General features: G+C 34.4%; 1 protein-coding gene across 5 annotated transcripts in view; it reads right to left on the bottom strand.

Moving 5' to 3' along the window:
* Positions 1–4,264: 4,264 nt before the first annotated feature.
* The window catches only part of LOC107046719 (single-stranded DNA-binding protein 3), a 26,510-nt gene continuing 8,157 nt past the window's right edge, over positions 4,265–22,617 (bottom strand). For 3 of the 5 annotated variants that reach the window (XM_015269401.1, XM_015269404.1, XM_015269405.1), the window contains 7 exons: positions 22,373–22,447; positions 21,985–22,033; positions 20,534–20,563; positions 16,951–17,159; positions 16,705–16,875; positions 16,247–16,447; positions 4,265–5,644 (listed from right to left, as the gene is read on the bottom strand). In XM_015269401.1, coding sequence (XP_015124887.1) covers positions 5,540–5,644; positions 16,247–16,447; positions 16,705–16,875; positions 16,951–17,159; positions 20,534–20,563; positions 21,985–22,033; positions 22,373–22,447 — 840 coding nt within the window. In that variant the 3' untranslated portion in view covers positions 4,265–5,539. Of the gene's footprint in view, positions 5,645–13,718; positions 14,429–16,246; positions 16,448–16,704; positions 16,876–16,950; positions 17,160–20,533; positions 20,564–21,984; positions 22,034–22,372; positions 22,448–22,617 lie in introns of those variants that run through there. The other 2 variants (XM_015269403.1, XM_015269402.1) reach the window with 2 other exon arrangements.

Below are 22,617 nucleotides of genomic sequence, written 5' to 3'. Positions count from 1 at the left end.
ACCACCTTTTTTTTTTATTTATTCCGATACTTAACTGAGGATTTCTAAGAGGGCTCGGTGTGACCGGCCCTAAGATGTCTCGATTTTTCATTATTTTTTAGAAAATAATGTATTCAACATCTTTCATTCAATTTTTGTATTTGGTTGATCATTCATTTCCAATAGAAATAATTCAATGCAAAATCCCAATTGTCCATCTTTTGTGAGATAATTGTGCACTTGTTTGTAATACTTGACTGATATGGGACTGACAAAAAAACATAAGAGAAGAAGAGAGAATTTATAATAGTGCGATGGGAGAAATACTGGAACCTATAAATAACAATAATTACAGATGTAGAATTTGCATTGAATGAACCGATGAAAAAAGTGGATTCAGCCGATTTTCTAATATGCGTTTAGAATGTAACTGTAACGAGATTACATTTGTTTATTAATCATTAGCTTCTGTTGAGAAAAACATTGGATAACGCAGGGGAATGATGTTTCGTTCATCTTTAACATCTCTTCTTACTTAGTTTGAATAGTTTTATACATATTGGGAGTACGTGCTCCCTTAAAACATGTGTAGATAATGAAATATATAGAGTATTTACCGATCTGTGAACATTGTAAACAAGATTAAGAGAATGAAAAAAAAAAATGAATGTAAAGGAGAGAAAAAAAATAATTTCATACGTCTCTTTAAGTTTGTAGCCATTGTGTCAAGTGCAATATGGTGTTATCTTCGATCGATGAATATCCCATGAAACTGATAGAAGATCGAAGTGGAATTATGTCTCGGAGACGTTTTTCTCAAATTTTGTTAACTTTCGATAATTAAAAAAAAGTTTATGTTTTATAACATTGAAAAATATCATCGTTTTGTAATAATCGCCCAAAATTTATTATTTTTAGAAATAAAATGAAACAAAATTTAGATCTAATTGACCTAGAGATTGTGTAAGGCCATGTATTTCGTATTAAGAGTATAAAATAAATGAATAAAAAAAATAAATGGGACAAAGGGAGACGTGCACGTTGTGTGTCCCTCAGGGTGGCCCTTATTTTCATCAAAAAAACGTGGAATAAAAGTTTAAAAGCTCGAGACACTCTGAGGGGCGTACGACATGGCAGTTATGTATGATAAAAAAAATATTAAACCCGAAGTAAGATTTTAAAATGGTATATATGATATACGTTGTAGGTCGCGCAACACACGAGCAAATCAATAATAAAAAATGAGTAAATGAGTGGAATGACGTGTGATCATCCGTAATGGGCCTGAAGTGAGTAAAATCGTAGGAACTATAGATTCGTATGAAGAAAGAAAACTATAAATGAAGAATTAGTGTGTCCGAGTAAATCTAATGTATCACGTACTATCCCAAGTAATCAAAACAACATTTTTTTGTAAAGGAAATAACAACAAGTTATATGTCATAAAGATGAAGATACCAAACAAGCACCGAGAGGGAGATTGCATGCCCAGGTTGATCTGATCAAACATTGGATAATATACATCGTGTATATACGGTTTATATAGCTGGATATCAAGGGAATATTGAATGATGATTATAGCAAGTGGGATAACTCTCGGATGTTCAGTTTAATGAATGATTATCCTCCAATTTAATGTCCAAGTCATCAGAAACAACTCCAATACCTTTTAATGATCTAACGATATGAAATAGATTTAACAGAAATAATAAAACAAACGAGAACGAATAGAATTAATGTTTATATGAATTATTATTACAGAAGGAACAGAAAAATAATACTATCATTACCGTTATGTAAAAGTTAAGAAGTTGATTTATGCTTTTTAGGGTTGATTTCCTCTTATTTTTTTGTGGTGTTTGGATGACGTGGGGGGAAATTAGGGGACAGGGGTTATTCAGATGAGTGCAGTAGCGAAACGGTAAAACGGTTCAAGTCAATTTTGACTGTTGACCGGCTTTCAATGGATATCTCGGAATCTAACGGAGATAGCGAAATTTGTGTCATGACCTTTTTTGTAGAGTTAATTGAGGGCTACGAAAAAGGTCATTATGAAAATTTTGTTATCTCCCTTAGATTTGGAGATATTGAGCGAAAACTCAGCTGGGGGCTAAGTCGACTTAAAGAGAAACGAACCCCTATGTCTATATGAACTTTTAGAATTGTGTTTTCTCCTGCAATTATTAGTTTTTATTTATGAAACTACTTCATTCACTTAACAATGCAATGATCGAGTCAATAAAGTAGTTTCATACGTAAAAATTCAATTGCGAAATGGTAAAACGGTTGAAGTCGATTTTGGCTATTGGCCAGTTTTCATTGAATATCTCGAAATCTAGGGGGGATCGCAAAATTTTTGTCATGACCTTTTTTGTAGTTCTCAGTACGCTCTACAAAAAAGGTTTTTACAAAAATTTCGCCATTTTCCTTAGATTCGGAGATATTCCTCGAATATCTCTTGATTTTTGAAACTAAAAACTTGAGTCACTCGATTACTAGGGGAGGGTGGCGTAAAATGGACACTTGACTTTTTTAAAAATGTTCATGACGTGTTGAATTGTTCATGAAATGGAATACTTTTATTTTTCAATTGAAAGAACAATTCTTACTCTTTGTGACGACTTCAGACTGAGCTCAATTGATAAATCTGTTTCTGAGTTATGCCTATTTTAAAAAAAGGAAAGTGTCCATTTTGCCCCACCCTCTGCTATATTGTGCAGTGCTTGAAGCTTTTTGGTTTCTAAAAATGGAGAACTATGGACACGAGGATGATTATAAAATTCAACACATGCAAGGGCTATCGTTACCTCTCAAATGGTTTTACCGCTTCGCTGCTAAATGGGGTACAGTGAAAAATGCGAATGACTTGATTAAAAAAAATCCAGACTAATAATTCTTTGCCAATCCGAAGCGAAAACACGTTGCGTCACACGTGTCTATCAATTAGTTCATAGCTGTTTTATTTTTTTTCGTATAAGTTTCTTCCACTGAAACCGTAGGATCGGAAATCTTTACGGGCCATGCGCGCTTCGGCTTGGAGAGAAACAGGGTGATGGAAAGACAAATATTGAATGAATATTTGGAGATAATTAATAAAGATGATTAAATTTATGATTTAACTTTTTTAGATAGATCAGAAAAAAAATATGTATAGAATTTTATTATGCACCATTGTAATATTATGTAACCCAACTGCGACGCAATATACACTGGTGTTATGTTAAATGTGATAATTGTGTATTCATTGGTCTGACTGCCTTCCAGTTGTTGGTGAGAAATGTGCGAGAGTTACTTACCTCATGTTCAGTTAATTTGTTGGAAAGATGAATGAAGACTGAAGTTTCAGGTTGATTATTCTATGAAAATTCACGGAAATCAGGAAAATTCAGGTAATTATATTCTTGATTGAACATTTAGTAGTATTTCGTACTGAATATTCATTATTTTATTGAAAATTCAAATATTTTGGGGAGTTCTCATGGTCGTGCTGCTAAAAATTTTGAAGAATTTCATTGAATTTTGAGTGCAATTTTTAAATTTTTTATTTTTTCCGGCCGAACCGAATTCAATGTCCACGAAATTGCAATTTTTTTGTAACTGTTTTATTCGGAAAATGAAAAACTATGGTCCAATAGACGTGAATATGTGATCTGGCTCTCGTCGCAATCAGGAATGATTGAATCAGAATAATTGAGTCATAATCATGTGCTATTTTTCACACTCCCAACATCCCTGATTTTTCATGATTAATCAACAACGTTTGAAGATGAACACATGCATTGATCCTCCTCAACGCTTGCAGTTGAATCTGAGAACTTCTATTCAAGCCCAATTCCATTATTTAAACTCTTTTGAAGGACTAACTCGATTGCTCTCTTAAATATAAATATTTAAAGAAAAAATATTTAAAGAATAGACAAAAATTACGAATAATTCATGACTTTTCTGACAAAAAAAGATATTTTTGTCCTGAGAAGGCACCGTCTTGTACGAGCGATCCGACTCTTGAACCAAATATCTCGTTGTTGTTGAAAGCAGAGCAATTATTCATGTTTGAGACTTTCAAATTCGAACCAAACAATTACCCAATTCTTTATTTCCTTGACGTTACAAAAGTTTTTCTTCGTTTTACATCTACATAATCAAACCATTTTTTTTGATAATTCTCAACTAACGATTCTGTGGCCCAAACAAGACTTGTTCGACAACCTGTTCATTTTTCTCTCAGTGTAGACCCATAAACATCAAACAAAGGATGCGAAAATGTAGCAATGAAAAATCTCGATAAATTTGGTAGGATAGATGACATTTATTTCATTTAATTATCATTATAATAATTATTTTAAGCTACTGTTTTCTATGGTCATACAGAATACCTACAATTATGTCCGATAATTATGCGTGAATCCAGAGAATGCGTTAAAATTGCCTCCAACGCGCGATCATTACCTCCCGATAGAATTCCATCGTATTCACGTAAAACATTATTTATTCGTCACTAGACCGAAAAAAACTCTTCATGCAATCCCACGAGCTAGAAATTATTTTTTCGGCCACGTGACGAACGATATTTTCCGTCACAACCGCCGTAGACAGGGATTCGTGGACGCGCAGCGTCCGTGAAGCGTTGCCTTACAGCCGGAATGAAAAAAATTATTGAACTCCCGCGATTGGGTGAGGTCCGGATGCAGCGGTTGACCGAGTGGACGGAATGACCCATTGGGGTGTATCAATTCACAGCCGGAAGTGGATCGAGAGCATGCTGTTATCGATCAAAAACCGGCCGGGTCATTCTTCATTCTTGCAATCATCACTTCATTCAATGAGAATTTCTCTCTTTTCACCATTTTTTTTAAATTCCGCTCCGCCCGAGACCCGAGAACACATTCAATGATTCGAACGCGAATATTGTGCTTAATTACTTCTCATCTTCTCTGTCTCTCGTCGGTTGACAATGATTCATTATATTTTACTCTATTCATTCTTCTCTTTTAATCGGCGAATAATCGAGTCAACGACGATACGACACGACTGGCCTAATTTTTATTTAAATTATATACTTTTCTGCCTGTCGGATGCCCCTCGGGGCATCCGGGGAACGCTGGAGAGACACTAGTTGCTGGAAATAATGATATTCCCCTGGGAGAAATATTTCTGCATGCAACGTGATTCTCGAACGTCTCGACACAATTTAAAACCGATAAAACACTCGTTTTTGGTTTTAATTATCTTTTGTTCATGATTCAAAGTGTAAACCTCTCCCACGAACCGAGAAATCTGTCGTTCTATTCTCCCGGCAATTGGGTATCGATACTTTCGACAGTTCCTGAACGAGACGAGTAGAATAAGAATCGCCATTTGTTCCCAGAATCGTGAAGCTCGATTTTTTCTCGATACCGAATGCGCTTGTGCGAGTTTTTAAGTGAAAATGACAGATGATGGGAAGATTTATCGATTGGAATGAAAAAATTCCAAGCTCCGGATGATTTCGAAATGGTTCGTGATTCAGGAGAAACGATTGTTTTCACTCGGTTCTTTGAGTCCAATTAGTTGGAGATAATTATTGCATGAAATAATCTGGTTGGTCTGAATCCTTCTCAAACCTCTTGGCCTCCTCCTGCATGCTCTCCTTGATCTTGAGAATGGCTGCTGACTCGTTCTGATCCTGCGAACCAACCAATAGCAGGCCGGTTACACCTCAAAATCCAAGAGCGAACACAAAAACACCCAGGAAACAAATATTTCCAGGAAATGATGACCACTCTCTCTCTTTTGGTAATTTACAGGGGCGAGAGGACAAGAGGAATCATTTTCAATATTTATCAAAATTGCTTTTGGTACGTAGGGAAAATTAATGTTTTTGATTTTTGAAAAAAAAAACAATTGTTCATTTTGTTGGGGAAAATCAACACATTTTACAGGTAATTATGAGAATGAGTGATAGTTTAAAAAATTAAATTGTGTATTGTGACCCATATCTTCCCAAATTGGTAGAAAATTACTACGGAATGTTTGAATGAAAAATCTTAGAATTTTGGAATCACCTATTTTTACATGAAATTTACATATATTTTGGGAGTGACAAATCAATTAATTTCTGGAATATTCAATGAAGTTGGAATCTTCAGGGAAATGAGCCAATGAAAATCATTAAAAAAAGTGAAAATGCAATTGATTGTGATGTTTAATTTCTATAATGAGTTTGAAATTTCAATGTCATTTCAATATCAATGATCGAACATGAAAAATGATATTTTGTTGAATGTCTAAGATGAGTAAGAATTTTCATGAACAAATTTTTTGATAGATTACACGAGACTGACGAATGAATATTCTTTAAATTTTCAGCAGCGACCAATTTACATGAAATTTCCGTAATTTGTTACCGACAATTCAGTTAATTTCTAGAATATCAATGAAATTGCAATTTTTCACACATATGACTTTGAAAATCGTTAAAAATGGTGAAAATTCTATGGAATGTGATGTTTAATTTTCCTGATGAGTTTGAGAATTCAATCTGTAATTGAAATATCATTGATCTAACATAAAAAATTCAATTTTGTTGAATTTCCATGAGGAATAAAGAATTTCAGGAACAATTGGATGTTGAATTGAATTGAAATTCACAATATTAAAAATTCAAACGCAGCTATTTCTCATTTTTCAAATAATTTCGAACAGTTGATACCAGAACAACATGTAAGTAATATGTAAAATAATAAATCCAATCCGGTAACAAGGTATTCCATTATAAAATGTCATTTTTTATACCTTTAACATTTGTCCCTAAGTTTGATATTAAGGTCGTTTTCTGTATTCAATAAAATGTAAGAAATAAATCCACCAATGTGTCAAATCGGATATTCTATTGTACATTTATTTGCTGGCAGTGGGTAATTTAAGCGATCTCGGGAGTAAAAAAAACTGCTAAAATTCGGGAAAAACCTCGCGCAATGAATGCTCAGCCACAACGAGGAGAAAAAATCTGAAAAATAACTTAAAAAATTTGATCTTTCTTGAAGAACTAGATGAAACGAGTTTAAGGTGACCTGAAGATGATAAATGATATTTAGAAACGTTCAAACATACGAGGTGGTTGACAGGTGCAGGTTTCGCCATCTTGTTTGACTTTCTCCTTCTGCCGCAAGGAAATTGAAACATGGCGGCGTCTCCACCTCGCATTTTTAAACATTTCTAAAAATTATTTATCCTCTTCAGATTGCTCTCAAGTCGATTGAATTGGCTTCGACAAAAATAATAAATTTTTTAAGTCATCTTTTAGATTTTTCCAATGATTGTTTCAGAAATAAAATCAGTAAACTATAATATAACGTACACTGTTAAGTACTTTACGATATATAATCAATCTTCATCATAAATAATTTGGTAAATTTTATAACCTTGTCCTTATGAAATTTGGTATATTCTAGTAAATAAATAAAATGCTTCTATCAATCTATCTATCCCCCTTTGGCTGAGAATTTATGGCGCAAAGTTTTCCCCGCAATTTACTAGTTTTTCTACTCCCGACGCCTCCCAAAGGAAAATGTCAAAAAAAAATTCTCTCCTAAATAGTGATAACGCGAGACATTTCACGAGACATCACGAGACCATATTTTGGAGGGATTATCTCGGTCTCAGTGAACACGGAAATTTTTAATCTCGTCTCAGTCTTGAAATACGCAGTATCGACTCCTCTCGTGATGGCTCCGAGTCAATCTATCTCATCTCGGTTTCCAGTTTTTCACGTTTTTTATATGTAGAAAATCGCGACGAGACAAAGCGAGACAAAAACTGAGATTTACGTTAAAAAACACGAAAAACTTGAGACCGAGACGAGATAAATCAGTAGCGAAGCGGTACTGATTTATCTAACCCGGGTCAAGTCAATTTTGACAATAGGCCAGTTTTTGACGAATATCTCGAAATCTAAAAGAGATAGCAAAATTTGTCTCATGACCTTTTTTGTCGGGGAAAATGAGGGTTATAAAAAAAGGTCATAACAAAAGTTTTGCTATCTCTTTTAGATTCCGAGATATACATAAAAAACTGACCAAAAGTCAAAATCGACTTGACCCGGTTTACCGCTTCGCTACTGAAATTGACTCAGAGTCATCACAAGAAGAGTCGACACTGCGTATTTCGAGACTGAGACGAGAGCATAGATTTCCAGGTTCTCTGAGACCGAGATCCTCTCTCCAAAGTTTCGTCCCGTAAAGTGTCTCGCGGCATCACTACTCCTGGATGATAAAATTACCAACAAGAACTGTCTCTTGCCATTTTCCCTCAGAATCATCCAATATTTGTCAAGATGTGAACAATCGACATGTTGTCTCAATATGATGCTCTTGTCCTCCTCCCAAAATGTTGCTTCAATAAACGTGTACCACACACCCCATAGGTGCGTGCTAGGTGCGGTGATGGTGCGTCGGGTTTGGGCTCCGAGACAGAAGAAGTAAAAAAAAAAATAATAATAACAATCAACAAGAGGATTTTAGCGATTGAGAGGATAGTCTAGGATTTTTGGTGAGAAAAAAAAATGCTTGTTCATCAGGGTGCTCTGACCCACAACACATGGACGTTAAATGTAACACAAATGAATGAATAATAATACAAAAAAAATAATAAACGGTAATTTCTGCCCAAAATGGCGGCCTGCCCCCCACGCACGCACACCTCCATCGATTGAAAAAAAAAAGAATTAAAAAATAATAAAAAAGAAAAAGCAAAAAAAAATTTGAACTGTGATTCCATCTTTGGTCTAATTTTTAACATTTAAAGACTATTGTTTCTAATTTGATGTTTTAAATTTATGACAAATTGGCAATCCACAATCGCAATCCGGCTCACGCATCCATGTGCTACAGGTCAGTACAGCCTAGTACTATATACAGCCACCAGATTTATTTATTCATCATTATTTTATTTCGAAAAAAATCAATTAATTCGCATTTTTTACCATTAAAATTCAATCTTGAAATACCACTCCACTGATTTATCTTTCATTTAAAATTATATTCGACGTCGTGTGATACAGAACGTGTGTCTCAAGCATTATATATCGACAAAAGATGACAATAATTTTCAACAAATCGCTCCACAAGAAATTCCTCGAAACACACGTCCTTAAGACTAACCCAAAAACCCGGAAAATAACTACGAGATATTTGTGAATATCCGGTAGCCAGCACCCTGCGGGTTCAATTAACAGATTAAAAAAATAGTAAAAAACGCAATTATGTCAGTTTAACATGATTACATTTATTGTCTCGATCTCCCTTGGGTCAGGCATATATTTCTATCAATAAAAAATATTCTCATCCTTCAATAGTTGAATTCAATCTTACGTAGCTCTTGAAATAAAAACATTACCAAGGTGCGTTTACACTTCAAGACTTAAGAGAAGACGACCTCCCATAGGAGCATTCGCATGTCACTTTGAGTAACAAAAAAAAAAGATTAAGAAAATGAATTCATCAAAACAAAATAAATAAAAAGAAACGCGTTCAAATGCTCTTAAAATTCAATAATCCTTATAAAAATGTGGCAACCGTATCTTAAAACGTAAGCGTACCTTCGACGTCGAGTATATTAAGTCTCATAATGACCCTCATTACGAATAAATGTAGAACGAATTTTTGAATCGACATTTATCGAGCAAATAATCATCGTTAAAACAAGTATGTACACGGGATTCAGTCTCTCAAAACCACAAAATGAAATTAAATTGTAATAATGAAAAAATAAAAAAAAAATTATTGATTGTCGACCCAAAATTTCGTGCTCCCTCATCGAGTATTTTTACATGAATTATAATTACGTAGTTTAAATAGTTTAATCAACGATAAGTTAATCAACTAATAGCAGCACAGCATAGTCTAGTACTGACCTATAACCACCTGCGGACGGATGGATTTCCATAGTATCTTTAATCAATATCATTCCCATGATTTTTGAAATGAATTCTCGTTATTGAATTGTGAAAAAAATAATGAGATAATCGTCTGCCAATTCCACTCATTCACTTTAGGGGTCAGTACTCACACTGCCTATGTGTTTTAAATGCATACAAAAATATTAATATCTTTTTCGTTATTTTTTTTTCATGTGCAATATCTTGGAGTTATTGACATTAATCAATTGAACGCTGTTGCAGTACCGTTGAATATCGGAAAAGAGTGATTGCTATGTTAGATTGAAAAATGTGAGCAAAATTTTTGTTACTTTTTCTTCAGCAACTATCACCCACGGAATCAAGCCTGAAACCTTTGAGTATAATTTTTCTCTGGGAGCATGTTCCAAAAACTTCGTTAAAAAAACCTGGTTAAATCAACTTTGGAAAGGGAACTTTTGGTTAATTCAACTTTTGTCAAATTGAACTTCGGTCTTATCTCGTCTTTTGTAAGAATAAGTGAAATTGTGTTTGTGTATGAGATTCTACACTGAGAGAAAAACGAACAAGTCTTGTTTGGGGCAACAAAATCGTTAGTTGAAAACTAATAGAACAGTTCAATAGAAATTCAATCGAATTTTCCAACGAATTCGATAGGTTCTTCTGTTAAATTTTTTCGTCCGTGGACGGGGACGCAGCTGGCATGAACCCCAAAAACCCCAACATTATCAAATCGTAATAATATATTAGAGTGGATCACTTAATTAATTACTATGAAGTATTTGAGAGGGACTGCTTCGACTGTGGTGCTTTAAGATATTTCGTGCAAAAAAGATAAATAATGACGTTCATCTGGAATTCATATAGAATATTTATAATCATAATTGAATTGTCTATCATAATTGACCCATAATTGAATTTGTCTATGAAAATTCTAGGAAAATTCATAGATAATTGAATTGTGCTTGTAAACATTCTATATGAATTCCCGGTGAATCTCATTATTTACCTTTTTCGCACAAGACACCTTAAATGACTGATCATTCGTTATATTTTGTTTTGTTGTGGATATGAATAATTGTGTTATTCATTTCTTCATACCTATGAATTTGTGTCAAATTCCTTGCCATCGAGACTCGATGTTGTTTACTCTGGATACGATGTATGCAAATTTAATATCGTGCTCCGTTTCTTTTTTTTCATTTCGTTATTTTCATTCTTTATATATTCATTGAAGCGTTATTAGTGCTCTATTCTTGTGTTTTTGCATTATTTTCCTGGAGTTTTCAACAGTTTTTTTTTCATGTTCTTCGAAGTTCAAGTTGTTCAAGTTTTCTCAGTTACCAAATTGTTCTGACGAAGTTTTTTAACGCAAGTTTTTTAAACATGGACCCTCTTCTCCATATTTATGTACATTTATATGACTTGTTGATGTATTAAGTATCAATCTGGCCACTTCTACGCTCATCTTCGTTAGTATCTCAAACAAAAATCACTGGGTTAACCATGCTGCACCGATGTGTTAATTACTATTCATTAGCGAAGCGATAGAACGGTTCAAGTCGATTTTGACTATTCAGTTTTCAGTGAATATCTCTGGATCTAAGGCAGATAGCAAAATTTTTGTAATAACCTTTTTTGTAGAGCGGATTAAGATCTGCAAAAAAGTTAATTACGTAAATTTCGCTATCTGCCTTAGATTCGGAGATTTTTTTCGAAAACGAAGCTGAAGGCTACGTCGACTTGAATCGTTTTACCGCTTCGCTACTGTATTGATAAAAAAAAAGTATGAAAATAAAGTACACTGTTATAAGCATCACTCATGCTGGTTATTGGATCAGAGAAATACATGATCTATGTACAATGCAACTGAGTATATTCCCTTCGATGAAAAAAAACAGAAGAGGATTAATAAAAAATGCAAAAAAATTCAATGATTATTACGCAAAAGTTCTCTCGACTGAATGCACAGCACGAAATTTCTATAGCTACGAATTGAGAGTGTTAATTGTACTTTCGCAAATTCTTATTTACAAATTATAAAAATATCAGGCATTTTTGTAAAAATTGAGCAATCAAGCGGCAAGAGAATAAAATCCTATAACGATTTATTCGTAAATATACTGGGAAGTCGATTTCGATTAGTGAGCAAAGGGTAAATGATGATGGAGGGGTTTTTCCGAAGGTTTGTTCACCAATTCGGTGGATTTTTTTGTGAAGTTGATGCATGAGGGGACTAGAATTTCATGAGTGGATAATTTTCGTCTTACAGTTTTTGTTTGTGAATGACAAGTTGTGGGTGTGAACCTGTGATAAGTTATCTATTGATTCGTGAGAAAATGATCTTGTCAATAAGTCCGCAGATTTCAAATGTTTTGGGTCAAATTTTTGTGGATAGTTGCTTCAATAGAAGATAATTTGAGAACGATAGAGTGAAATTCCTCGATTGTTTTTTCAATTTCGAGCCTCAAAATGAGCCCTGACAAATCTAAATCGTATCATTTGGTTGGGAAATGTTGTTAATTAAAGAGATTTCACTCCTTCCCAAATGAAAATAACAATTCAGTAGCAACGCGGTAAAAAGATTCAAATCGATTTTGACTACTGGCCAGTTTTGAATGAATATCTCGAAAGCTAAGGGAGATAGCAAAATTATTGTTAAAACCTTTTCTGTAGCCCTTCATACGCTCTACAAAAAAGGTTCTGACAAAAATTTCATTATCTCCCTTAGATTCTGAGATATTCCTCAAAAACCCAGTTAAGGGCTAAATCAGCTTGAAAGGTTTAAGCACTTCGCTTCTGAATATATGACTTTTATTTGTTGTTTTCGGTTTTTTAAAGTGAGGAATTTTAAGGAATAAATATAGTCTACATTGGAAGGCAAAATCCGATGGTGGAAATCAATCTCTTGTGGGTTTGATGAGAAATAACTCATCACAGGTTCAACTGTACTTGAAAATCGTGACGAATGTCAAATGCATAAAAGGATTATCGGTACACTTGTCTTGCCAGAAATCGTTATTTGTGTAGTGGGGAACAAATCACCTATCGTTAACTTAGGAACTTCCAGAAGTATTATTAGTAAAAAATATTAATTAAGCAATAAAGCCCAAATCACAGAGCGAATATTGAGTAAACAGCCTACAGTACATCAGGCACCGTTTGCTTGAGGATGTCATAAGGATCTCTTTTAAGGAATTTCAACAGAATTCCTCCCTCGTATCAGGGAATCCTGTCATTGAAAAATCGCAATTTGTTCATAAAATTTGTGGAAACTGTAAATTTCGGTGTAATTATTCAGGATGAAAATTAAGCTCCATTTCGTGATGAATACTTATCATCAATTGAAAATTTACGTAAATCGTAAAATCTTCATCTCATTACTACTTGAAACCGTTTGACTTCACTCAAATTTCATCTGAAAATTGAAAATTTTATCTGAAAAATTATCTGAAACTTGACATTTTTTAGAATTTTTCCTTGTGAATCAAATTTAATGTCGTTCTCCTGAAAATTTCTGCTCAATTATCCATGAAATTCCATTTTTCTCTAGCAGTGAGACATCAAATTATTTAAGAAATCAGTGGTTTTTGAGGAAAAGTAAAAAAAAAATTTGGTTTGAAAAAAATCTCCTGGAAAGTCTAATTTTCGAGTAAAAAAGGCCAGAGTTTACTCCATTTTTAAATCTATTTTGCCCATATATAACTCATAATAGGCCTCACCAGTAAAAATATTTTGAACATCAGCAATTGATGGAATTAATGGAAGTTGGAAGAAATCAAGTATTTTTTTTATATTTAATAATGATATTAGATTTGATATTATTAATAATTATATTTCATTTTCTTCAAGCAGTGAGACATCAAATTATCTAAAAAATGAGCGGATTTCGATAAAAATCTCAAAAACTTTTTTGTGTTAAGAAAATGTTCTTCTGGAAGCCCTAATTCTCAAATAAACAACTAACTCAATAATCCTCACCAGTAAAAAAAACAATTTTGTAAATGAAAAATCGACGGAATCCTCATGACATTCTCATCAATTAAGAATTTCTCTTCCTCCGAAGAAAATAAATATAAATAGTCTGAGATAATATCATCCCTAACTAGAAATATCAGAGAGTCTAAATTCAAGACTTGGAAAAAAAACTTGAAAATAATGTAACCTTGAGAGTACCAGCGAAGCATATACATAGTCTGTATGGCAGTAGTGGCATAAGTATCAATAATTTCAGATCTTACTTAATAATCTATAAAAAGAGCTATTTAAAAAATAGTGGGACAATTGACAACAGAATTGACGAATGTCGTGTGACTTGATATTCCCACATAATTCCTTGTGTCATCGTAAGAACAACACTGATAGTGTGAATCTAATATCAATCGATCGTTTAAATAATTGTCTGGGCAATATTCACATTATCGTAAACTTGCTTAAGTTTATTCTAGTTTTTAACGCGTCGAGATCCTTCCATCTGTCTCTTACCCGGGTAGTTGTACAGGGTGTCTTTTGAGCTCGTAGCTGGGTCCAAGGTGATATCGAGATTTAAAAAAACTGTCGAGAATACAAGAACGTGCACGTATGCGGTTAAACTTTGAGGTATGTCTCATCAGCCCGAGGAAATTAATCAAATTAGAATTAACAACTGCATCAATTAAGTTGTTAGGAGTAAAAGTTATTCAGTTGGGATTATTTGTATTTTATTGATCTAGCATTATGAGAAAGAGTATCCTGTGAATAACAACAGAAAATGTATGAACCAATAAAAAGATAGTCTTTCAGATATTACGTCACAAAATTCGGGACCTCCCTTCGCCCGTGTTATGGCGTATTTTTTAGTTTCTTTATAAAAGTGAATTTGAAAACGACACGTATGAGAAATTCAAGGATATCCAAGTACTTTGGCTATTTTTCTCCAATGAAATGCTTCTCTACTTTTGTAGTCGAAGATCAGAGCTTTCTTACAATGATTTCATTATTTAAACTTTGCAGGTCTGAATTTGAATCTCGATATTGAACCGTTAGAAAACATTTAAAAAATCTGAACAAAAATGGGAAAGTTTAGTTTTGAGGAAGATTGATGAAAGAAAAATAGAATGAAGAAAACTTGATGGACACAATTGGGGCTTGTTTTAGATTCGATTAATTAATGCTCCTCAATAATAAATGGGTTAACTCCATTAATTCCTTTAAGACCTCAAAGTATGACTGAAAATTTTCAATTGAAAAAATTTAGGTCAGCCATCTTGTGAGCTTTAGCGCCGCCACTCGTCAATTGAACATCGCGAATACCAATCTAAATGCTTCTAATTCGATTGTTTGCAATTATCTATCCGGAAACTCATGTTTTTCAATATTGTAAAAATATATGCGGTCACGTGTACGAGAAAACGCTTCAAGACTATGAATCATTGGATTGAATGTGAGAGTATACAGCTCTTATGGCGGCAAAGTGCTAAATTTTCGGAAACTAAGGTTGATATTGCGCCTAAAAATACTTCTGGTCTATTTCCTAAACATTGAAAATGATTTCCACCCAAGAATGGCCATCAATCTTCCGATTCTTCAATATTAGGGGAATTTCCGACTTACATTGATTAAGCTTTAAATATACGAATCCATTTTTAAAAATATTAAAAGAAATGATAATCTCAATTTCCAATTGACGATGAATTAAATATTTAATAATATGAAACTGTAAATTTTCTATCAAGTAAATAATACTAAATTTCTCATAAGGGATTATTCAATTACCCAAACAATCGTCAGTCTTCCTAACTAAATTACTGATTAGTAAATAATTCGAAAGTTGAATATTTAAATTGATGATCACCTCGATAACTAAAATTGAAGGGTGTACTAACGAATCGACTACTTAATAATTTACCGGTAATTATAATTTATGAATATGGCTATCCCTGTTTCCACCAGAAAAAATGGCTCGAACTACTTGGATATCCTCAACTGGACGCATGAGTATTTTACGACTTTCCCGAATCCCTTGGAAAATCAGCCAGAAACTGTGGTCAGTGTACAGTCATCCCTTTCTCAAAATAAATACTAGACCAATACTAGAGTTATTCTTCAACTAAAACACCAGCAAGGCACATCATAATTCCACTGACTGAAAAAATTCCTATTGTCTTGACCGACTGAATCACCTCATAAAGTTAGAAAACATCCTGACGGAAGCTGTGTTACTGTTTTAGCCCAATTAATAATGTGCATGCGTATTAAGCAGTTATCACATGAACATATTAATAGCAACGCGATACGTAAGACGTGGATTGTGATTGCAAAAAATTATTTTTAATGTTTTAAATGGACTAAAGAGAAGTCATCGGAGGATTAAAAGAAGCTGTTGATACTCACGTTTTCACCAGGACCACCGAAACCTCCTAAGTTATAATCTCCCATTCCACTGCCACTGTCTTCACGAGGTGTGCCAGGACCACCATTCGCTGGACTATTCTTCATTCCGTCTAAACCATCGCCGTTTAATACTGGACCCATTGTGTTTGGCCCCATGGGACCCATCGGCCCACCCTCAGGCCCTCCACTCATCGGGAAGTCCTGAAACATTTACAGGAGTATAATGAAAAATAAGCAGACAGTTTATGCATCTGAAGGTATTTTCAACTGTATTTTCACTCCCCTTCAGTGACATTTTTAATCTTATGTCGATTTTGCCCCTTTTCCCCATATAAAAATAAAATGCAAACAATAATGCACGGTTTTTTAAAATTCGTGTCAAGTTTATGGAAAGGCTTGCAAGTGGCATTGAATAACTATTTTTGAAAAAAATTTTGATGAATTTAAAGGCAACTCACTCCAGGCATATTGCCTCCAGGTACTGGTTTCATCATGGTGTACATATTTTCACCACCACTATTACTGCTGTCTTGTGGACTTGGCATTATGGGTGTACCTGGACCTGGTGGCCCTGTAGAGCCTGGAGGACCACCATAATTACCCGGAGACGATGAGGAATAATTCATAGGCTGTTGAAAGAACCACAGGAATTAATTTCCCCGGTAACTTGTGTGGAAAAAATATAATGTGAGGGAGAAACTTACAGTCGATGTGTTTGGCTGCCACTGAGGCCTGCCCCCAGGTCCTGCCATGCTCATAGGTGGCATACCAGGGCCCCCAGGCCCTCCAGGACCTAAACTACTGTTTGGAGGTGGTCCTCTCATCCCTGGACCGTAATTCCCGGGGCCCATTGGTCCCATTGGCCCTCTAGGTGGATTCATCCTCGGGTTCATTGGATTCATACCGGGAGGACCTAGAGAAAGACGTCTCAGTGATTTCCACTCCAATATTTGTACTTCCACTACACCATTTCTTAAATTATTATATTTCAGGCTAATTCTAGGTCACTAATTGGCATTGGTACGGATACTGGGTAAAGCGTGGCCCAATCCAAGTGTTTAATTGTTTCAGCATGAAGAGTTAATTTTTGGATTAAGGTATATTCCTAGAAAACAGGTTTTTCTTACGATTGTCCACATGTTTTTCATGGATAATGTTTGTAATGTTCCTTAGCTATTGAAAAAATTCCAACTATCTGTACTACACGATTTAGGAGATAATAAATGACGAATCTTATGACAAAATAATAAATAATGAATCTTATGACTGAACGGTTCTTACGACGTTCTTAAAAAACAGATCCGTGATTGATTCAGAAAATCCAAATGTGGTGAATTTGTTGTAAAATTTTATTGTTCATACTTTCTGCGATATTCAATTCCAAAAAGTGGAAATTTCGTGAAGTCATTTCTTATTTAGTTCAAACAATTAATTGACAAATAATTTCTTATTTGATTCAAACAGTTATTGTTGCCTTCATCAACAACGTATGACGATAGAAAACCCGTTACTTATGAGAACTACATGCAATAAATTAAGTCATTTAAAATTTTTTCCGGAAATCCATCGAGACTAACTTTTGAATGGTGTGGTCTTGGGATATACCTTAAGGGATTTCATTTCTGAGAATAAATGATGGCACTGATTTGAAATTTTTGTAAGATGTTCATTGCAGTTGTCAGTAAAAGCATAGTATATTGTGCATCAAGGGCGGAAAGTCATATTTTCCCGCCCGAGGTGCACGTCCTATTTTTTAACACGCCTGCAAAGGAAAGTTCGTATTTTGCTCTTTGATGAGCGGGAGGGAAGTACGAACTTTCCGTGCAGGTGTGTGAAAAAATAATCTGTGCGCCTAGGAAGGAGAATAGGTCATTCCTTGGTGCCCAATCTACAATTTTTTTTTGTGAAAAAAAAAATTCGATCATTAGCTATCTCGAATTTTCTAAATTGATTTATTTTGAAAAAATGTCACAAAAATGTGGCACTGAACGTTGTTGGATTCCCCGAGTGACCGAATTTTTTTGATCACACTGCAAGGGGAAATCTAATTTCCCACAGCTAGAATTGACTGTAATAGAGAAACAGCCCTAAGGATGTTGTGCTATTTGCAGGAAAGAAGTGTTCAAAAATCACGTCAGTAACAAAGCGTTAAAAGATTAAGGAGTCTCTCTTTTTGGATTTAGGACACCCTTTGCCCGTGGAAACGCTAAGCTGTATGGAAATGCATGCGAATTTACAAAAGTTTCATATTCTTAAATAATTTATTAGGACGCAGGATTGTGGCGCGAAAGCTTGCGGAGTTCTGAAAAACAAATAAAAGCGTAATGTCTGGCTCACTCTGCATGTGTTTTAGGCATTAGGGTTGTAAAACGATAATTAATTAGTCTTCCAAGTGAATATAGAGAAACTATTTTATCAATTTTTCATGTGCATTGATGCATGACGTACTAATGGTGCAAGAGACGATTTAAAATCCTCAGGGAATGATGATTTCAATTGAACATAGACAATATTAACACAAAGTTAATCCGAATCACAATGAAAATTCATTAATCACATTTAGCTGTTTGACATCGACTCAAAATTTAAGCAAATGACGTTATTTCTTCACCTTGTCATGCTGAAATGCTAAATTGTGAACACCAGAACGTGAATTTGTGTCTAGTGTGACAGAAGCTTGTGCGACTGTACTTGTTCGGAGAAAAAATTCTGTTGAAACTTATCGCTATTCGCGATGTCAAATTGACGAGCGGCGGCGCTGAAGCTAGAAGATGACTGACATAAAGTTTTCCAATTAAAAATTTTCAATCTCTCGATCAGGTCCTGTGAAGATCAATGGAGTTAAAACCCATTTATTATTGAAGAGCATAATTAATCGAAACAGCTACAATTGTGTGTATCAATATAAAGCTTCTCCTAATACCACTTTTGCTGATTCTATTCGAAATCTTTTATGTCGGCCATATCGAAGTGTCAGCCCTGTCTCGCGTCCGTTTAACGTCACGAATATTGAGAGGAAAAGAATATGTTCTCAAACGAGATTCGTTTGGGCGCAAAAATCGCAAGCTGATAATGGCAAAGATAGGAATTTTGGCATTTGAGCATACGTAATTCCAAAACATAAATCATCGCTTTCAATGACGAAATATTTCTGTTCGGGAGGAAAATATCTCTCATAAAGTGAAGTTAATCAATACTGTTAAAAATTTTCCATTTGAATAGCTCGTAAGAGTTGTGGAAATTTTTAATAAGTAACATTTCCATGAAATTTCAAGAAATTTTATCGTTGAAAATTCATAATGTCACGGAAATATCCGTGGGAACTGTAAATTTCAGTTTACTTATATTTCAGGAAAATTAACGAAAAATCAGGAAAATTCTAACAAATCTCTCCAAATTTTCAGGGAATTTGGCAGTGAATATTCATTTTCACATGAAAATTTATGTAAATTGTGAAATTTCTACCTTCCTGCCGCTAAAAAATTGCGATTTTACATGAATTTTCAGAAATTCCATTCCTTTTTTCTCCTTAAATCGACTTTAAAGTCTTTTTCCGGGAAATTCAGCAAAATTTTTTGAACAGTGAAGAAATGTTTTGTTCCTAAGTTGCAGGATTTCTATCATATCGATATTTGAGAATTCATTTGGCAACTTCAAGGATTCTATATTGAAAACTACTCTCATTCGTTTCGCATAATGCGAACATTTTTTGTAGCCAAATACGTGTGGTAATGTTAGAAATGAGATGTTCAACTTCCCGATTTACGTCGGATAGTTATTGTAATGGCCCCGAAAATCGAAACCAGAAATTTCACAATATCTTCAAGTTTCATGATCTCTAGAAACTTTCTTGAAGTTGTTTGGAGGATATTTGTTTGTCTGCGTATGCGTTTTTATTTTTCGAACGGTCTCTGATTGTTTTTCTTGGTAATTATCAACTTGCAATTTTTCCAAACGAAACTGATCCAAGAACCTCTTTTTCACTCAACGCGAAACCGAGTAATCGTGGAGCTTATTGGTTTTTGAGGAATTATCACCAGAAATATTGCATTTTTCAGTAGATTTTAGGTAGAAAATCCCGCAAGACCAGCCAATTACACGACTACAACAATTAATTCCTAAATTTTAATAGGAATTTCTCTCCGCGTGAAAAAAGAAATGACAAATAGGCAGAAAAATGAAAATAAAGGGGGGCATGAATAAATAAAATGGGAAAATGTTGATAAAAAACGAGAAGTTAGCCTTGACTAAGTGAGTGTGATTCGGTTGTTGGGGTTGCTTTCCTACCTTGCCACCCTACAAACTCTCCAGCTTCGCCTGAGGAACACAAGAGCACACATTAGTACGGCAGGTAGGTAAGGTATCAAGTTGATGGTGGCAGAGCCTAGTTGTTCAACAGTAGCACAGTTATTTTTCATTATTAAAAATTTTTCCGCTCTACGAACATTAATCTCCGAAAAAACGCGATAACGCGGAGAATAAATTCTCTTCTTCACACCAATATCATTCCTGTTCAGTGTATTCTGATTCTTTTCTGAGATTATTTTACCCCTTTCTGTTTAGAGGATAGAACAGCCCTATTTAAAGTTTATTTACACCAAGAAAGGACTAGGCATCCACAGATAAGTGTGATTCACACGGAAAAATGGTAAATCATCCATGAGTCATTGCATGCTATTCAAGAGAAAACTAATTTCGTTTAGATTTTCGTTGGAAAAAAGGTTCCTTGCAAAAATTATGCAAAATTAACCGTAACTCAGGACATATCGACTGAATGAAGACTATCAGATATAGTAAAAGACTACTACTTGATTCATTGTACTGATTGAAATCGAACCATCGCAAAACTACTCTCATTCGTTTCGCATAAAGCGAACATTTTTTGGAGCCAAATACGTGTGGTAATGTTAGAAATGAGATGTTCAACTTCCCGATTTACGTCGGATAGTTATACACACACGGCCCGGAGTTTCAGAATAAAAATTTGAAAATCCAACTACTTATGATATTTTTGGCCGATATTTTCATTGATAGGGTTTCTAGACACTTCAAAATGAGGTGTCAAATTTTTTCAAATTCTTCTGAGGCTTTACTGCAGTGTAATTTAAAAAATCGCAAAAAGTGTGGCGCGACGCTCATAGCGCGGCCAACGAAGTGTTAATACACAATTCGAGCAGCTGATAAAAAGATGCATTTGTATTGTGGAAAGTTTGCAAAAATTTAATGTTACAGAGTTTAATCAAAGAATTAACTATTGAGTTTTGGTTATGAGAATATTCGTGTTGTGTAATCCTCTATGTGAAAAAGGCTGAAATGTCCTCAGGAAAAGATAAAATACCTCAAGCGGAGGTTCACTTGTCCCCGATGACTTTTATGCGTTCGACTGATAAAATATATCTTAAAAAGGGAAAGAGACACTTTGGTAAAATGTCATCAACGAAATTTGGAAGAAAAATGATCTGTTTCGATTAATTGAAACCTACACCACTGCTCTCGACCAGGCATTAACAAATAAATGTTGAAATAAAAAACCAATCCACTCCACATCACAGCAATCCAATCCGTTGTCAATGATAACGCTTTCGTTCAATTTGCTGTGTATTGAATATTTATATATTTATTGATAAACATGCGCTTATGTCATTCGTTCCTTGAAACGCCAATACTCAAATTAATGAAAATAGTTGGAAAACGTATCGAAGAATGATTATTCAGGGGTCAACATTTTTGTTTCTTACCTTGTCTCGTTGGATCCATACTATTTGGCATCATTGTTTGTCCTGGTGGCTGTAACATAGGAATGTCAGGAATCTAGAGTTTGTCATGAAAGATCATTATTTCGATTGTTAACTTTGCGTTTTCTTAAGGTATATCCCACGACAATACGAACCAGAATAGTTAAGATCCTTAACAAGTATCCGTACCCCTTGCATATGTTGAATGTTAGTTATTAATTTTTGGAAACCGAGAAACTTCAGACAATGCACACTATAGTAATGAAGTGATTAAAGTTTTTTGGTTTCCAAAAATTAATAACTATAGATAGGAGGACGATTTTTAAATTCAAAAACATGAAAGGGGTACCGTTACCTGTTAATAAGACAACTTCGTTAATATTTTACTTACCCCATTGAAATCATTTCCCATTTGTGGCATACGAACTGTCGGCCTAGGCCCAGATGGATATCTAGGTCCCATAAACTGCAACAAGAATATTCATTTTGCATTTCCAAATAACCGACTCTCCCTCTTGAATCAAAGTGATGTAAAAGTCTTGTCATGATATTCAATATTATTCATTAGTCGACAAGTTGTGCATCTCCCGTTATGAAGTTATATTAATGGCACGTTCTGTACTCTTGATATCACTA

Source organism: Diachasma alloeum, unplaced genomic scaffold (genome assembly GCF_001412515.2).
Source record: "Diachasma alloeum isolate Michigan unplaced genomic scaffold, Dall2.0 Dall_scaffold_01766, whole genome shotgun sequence".
NCBI lineage: Eukaryota > Metazoa > Arthropoda > Insecta > Hymenoptera > Braconidae > Diachasma > Diachasma alloeum.
Note: the sequence above shows the minus strand (reverse complement) of the source record. Positions and strands in the feature narration are given on the sequence as shown.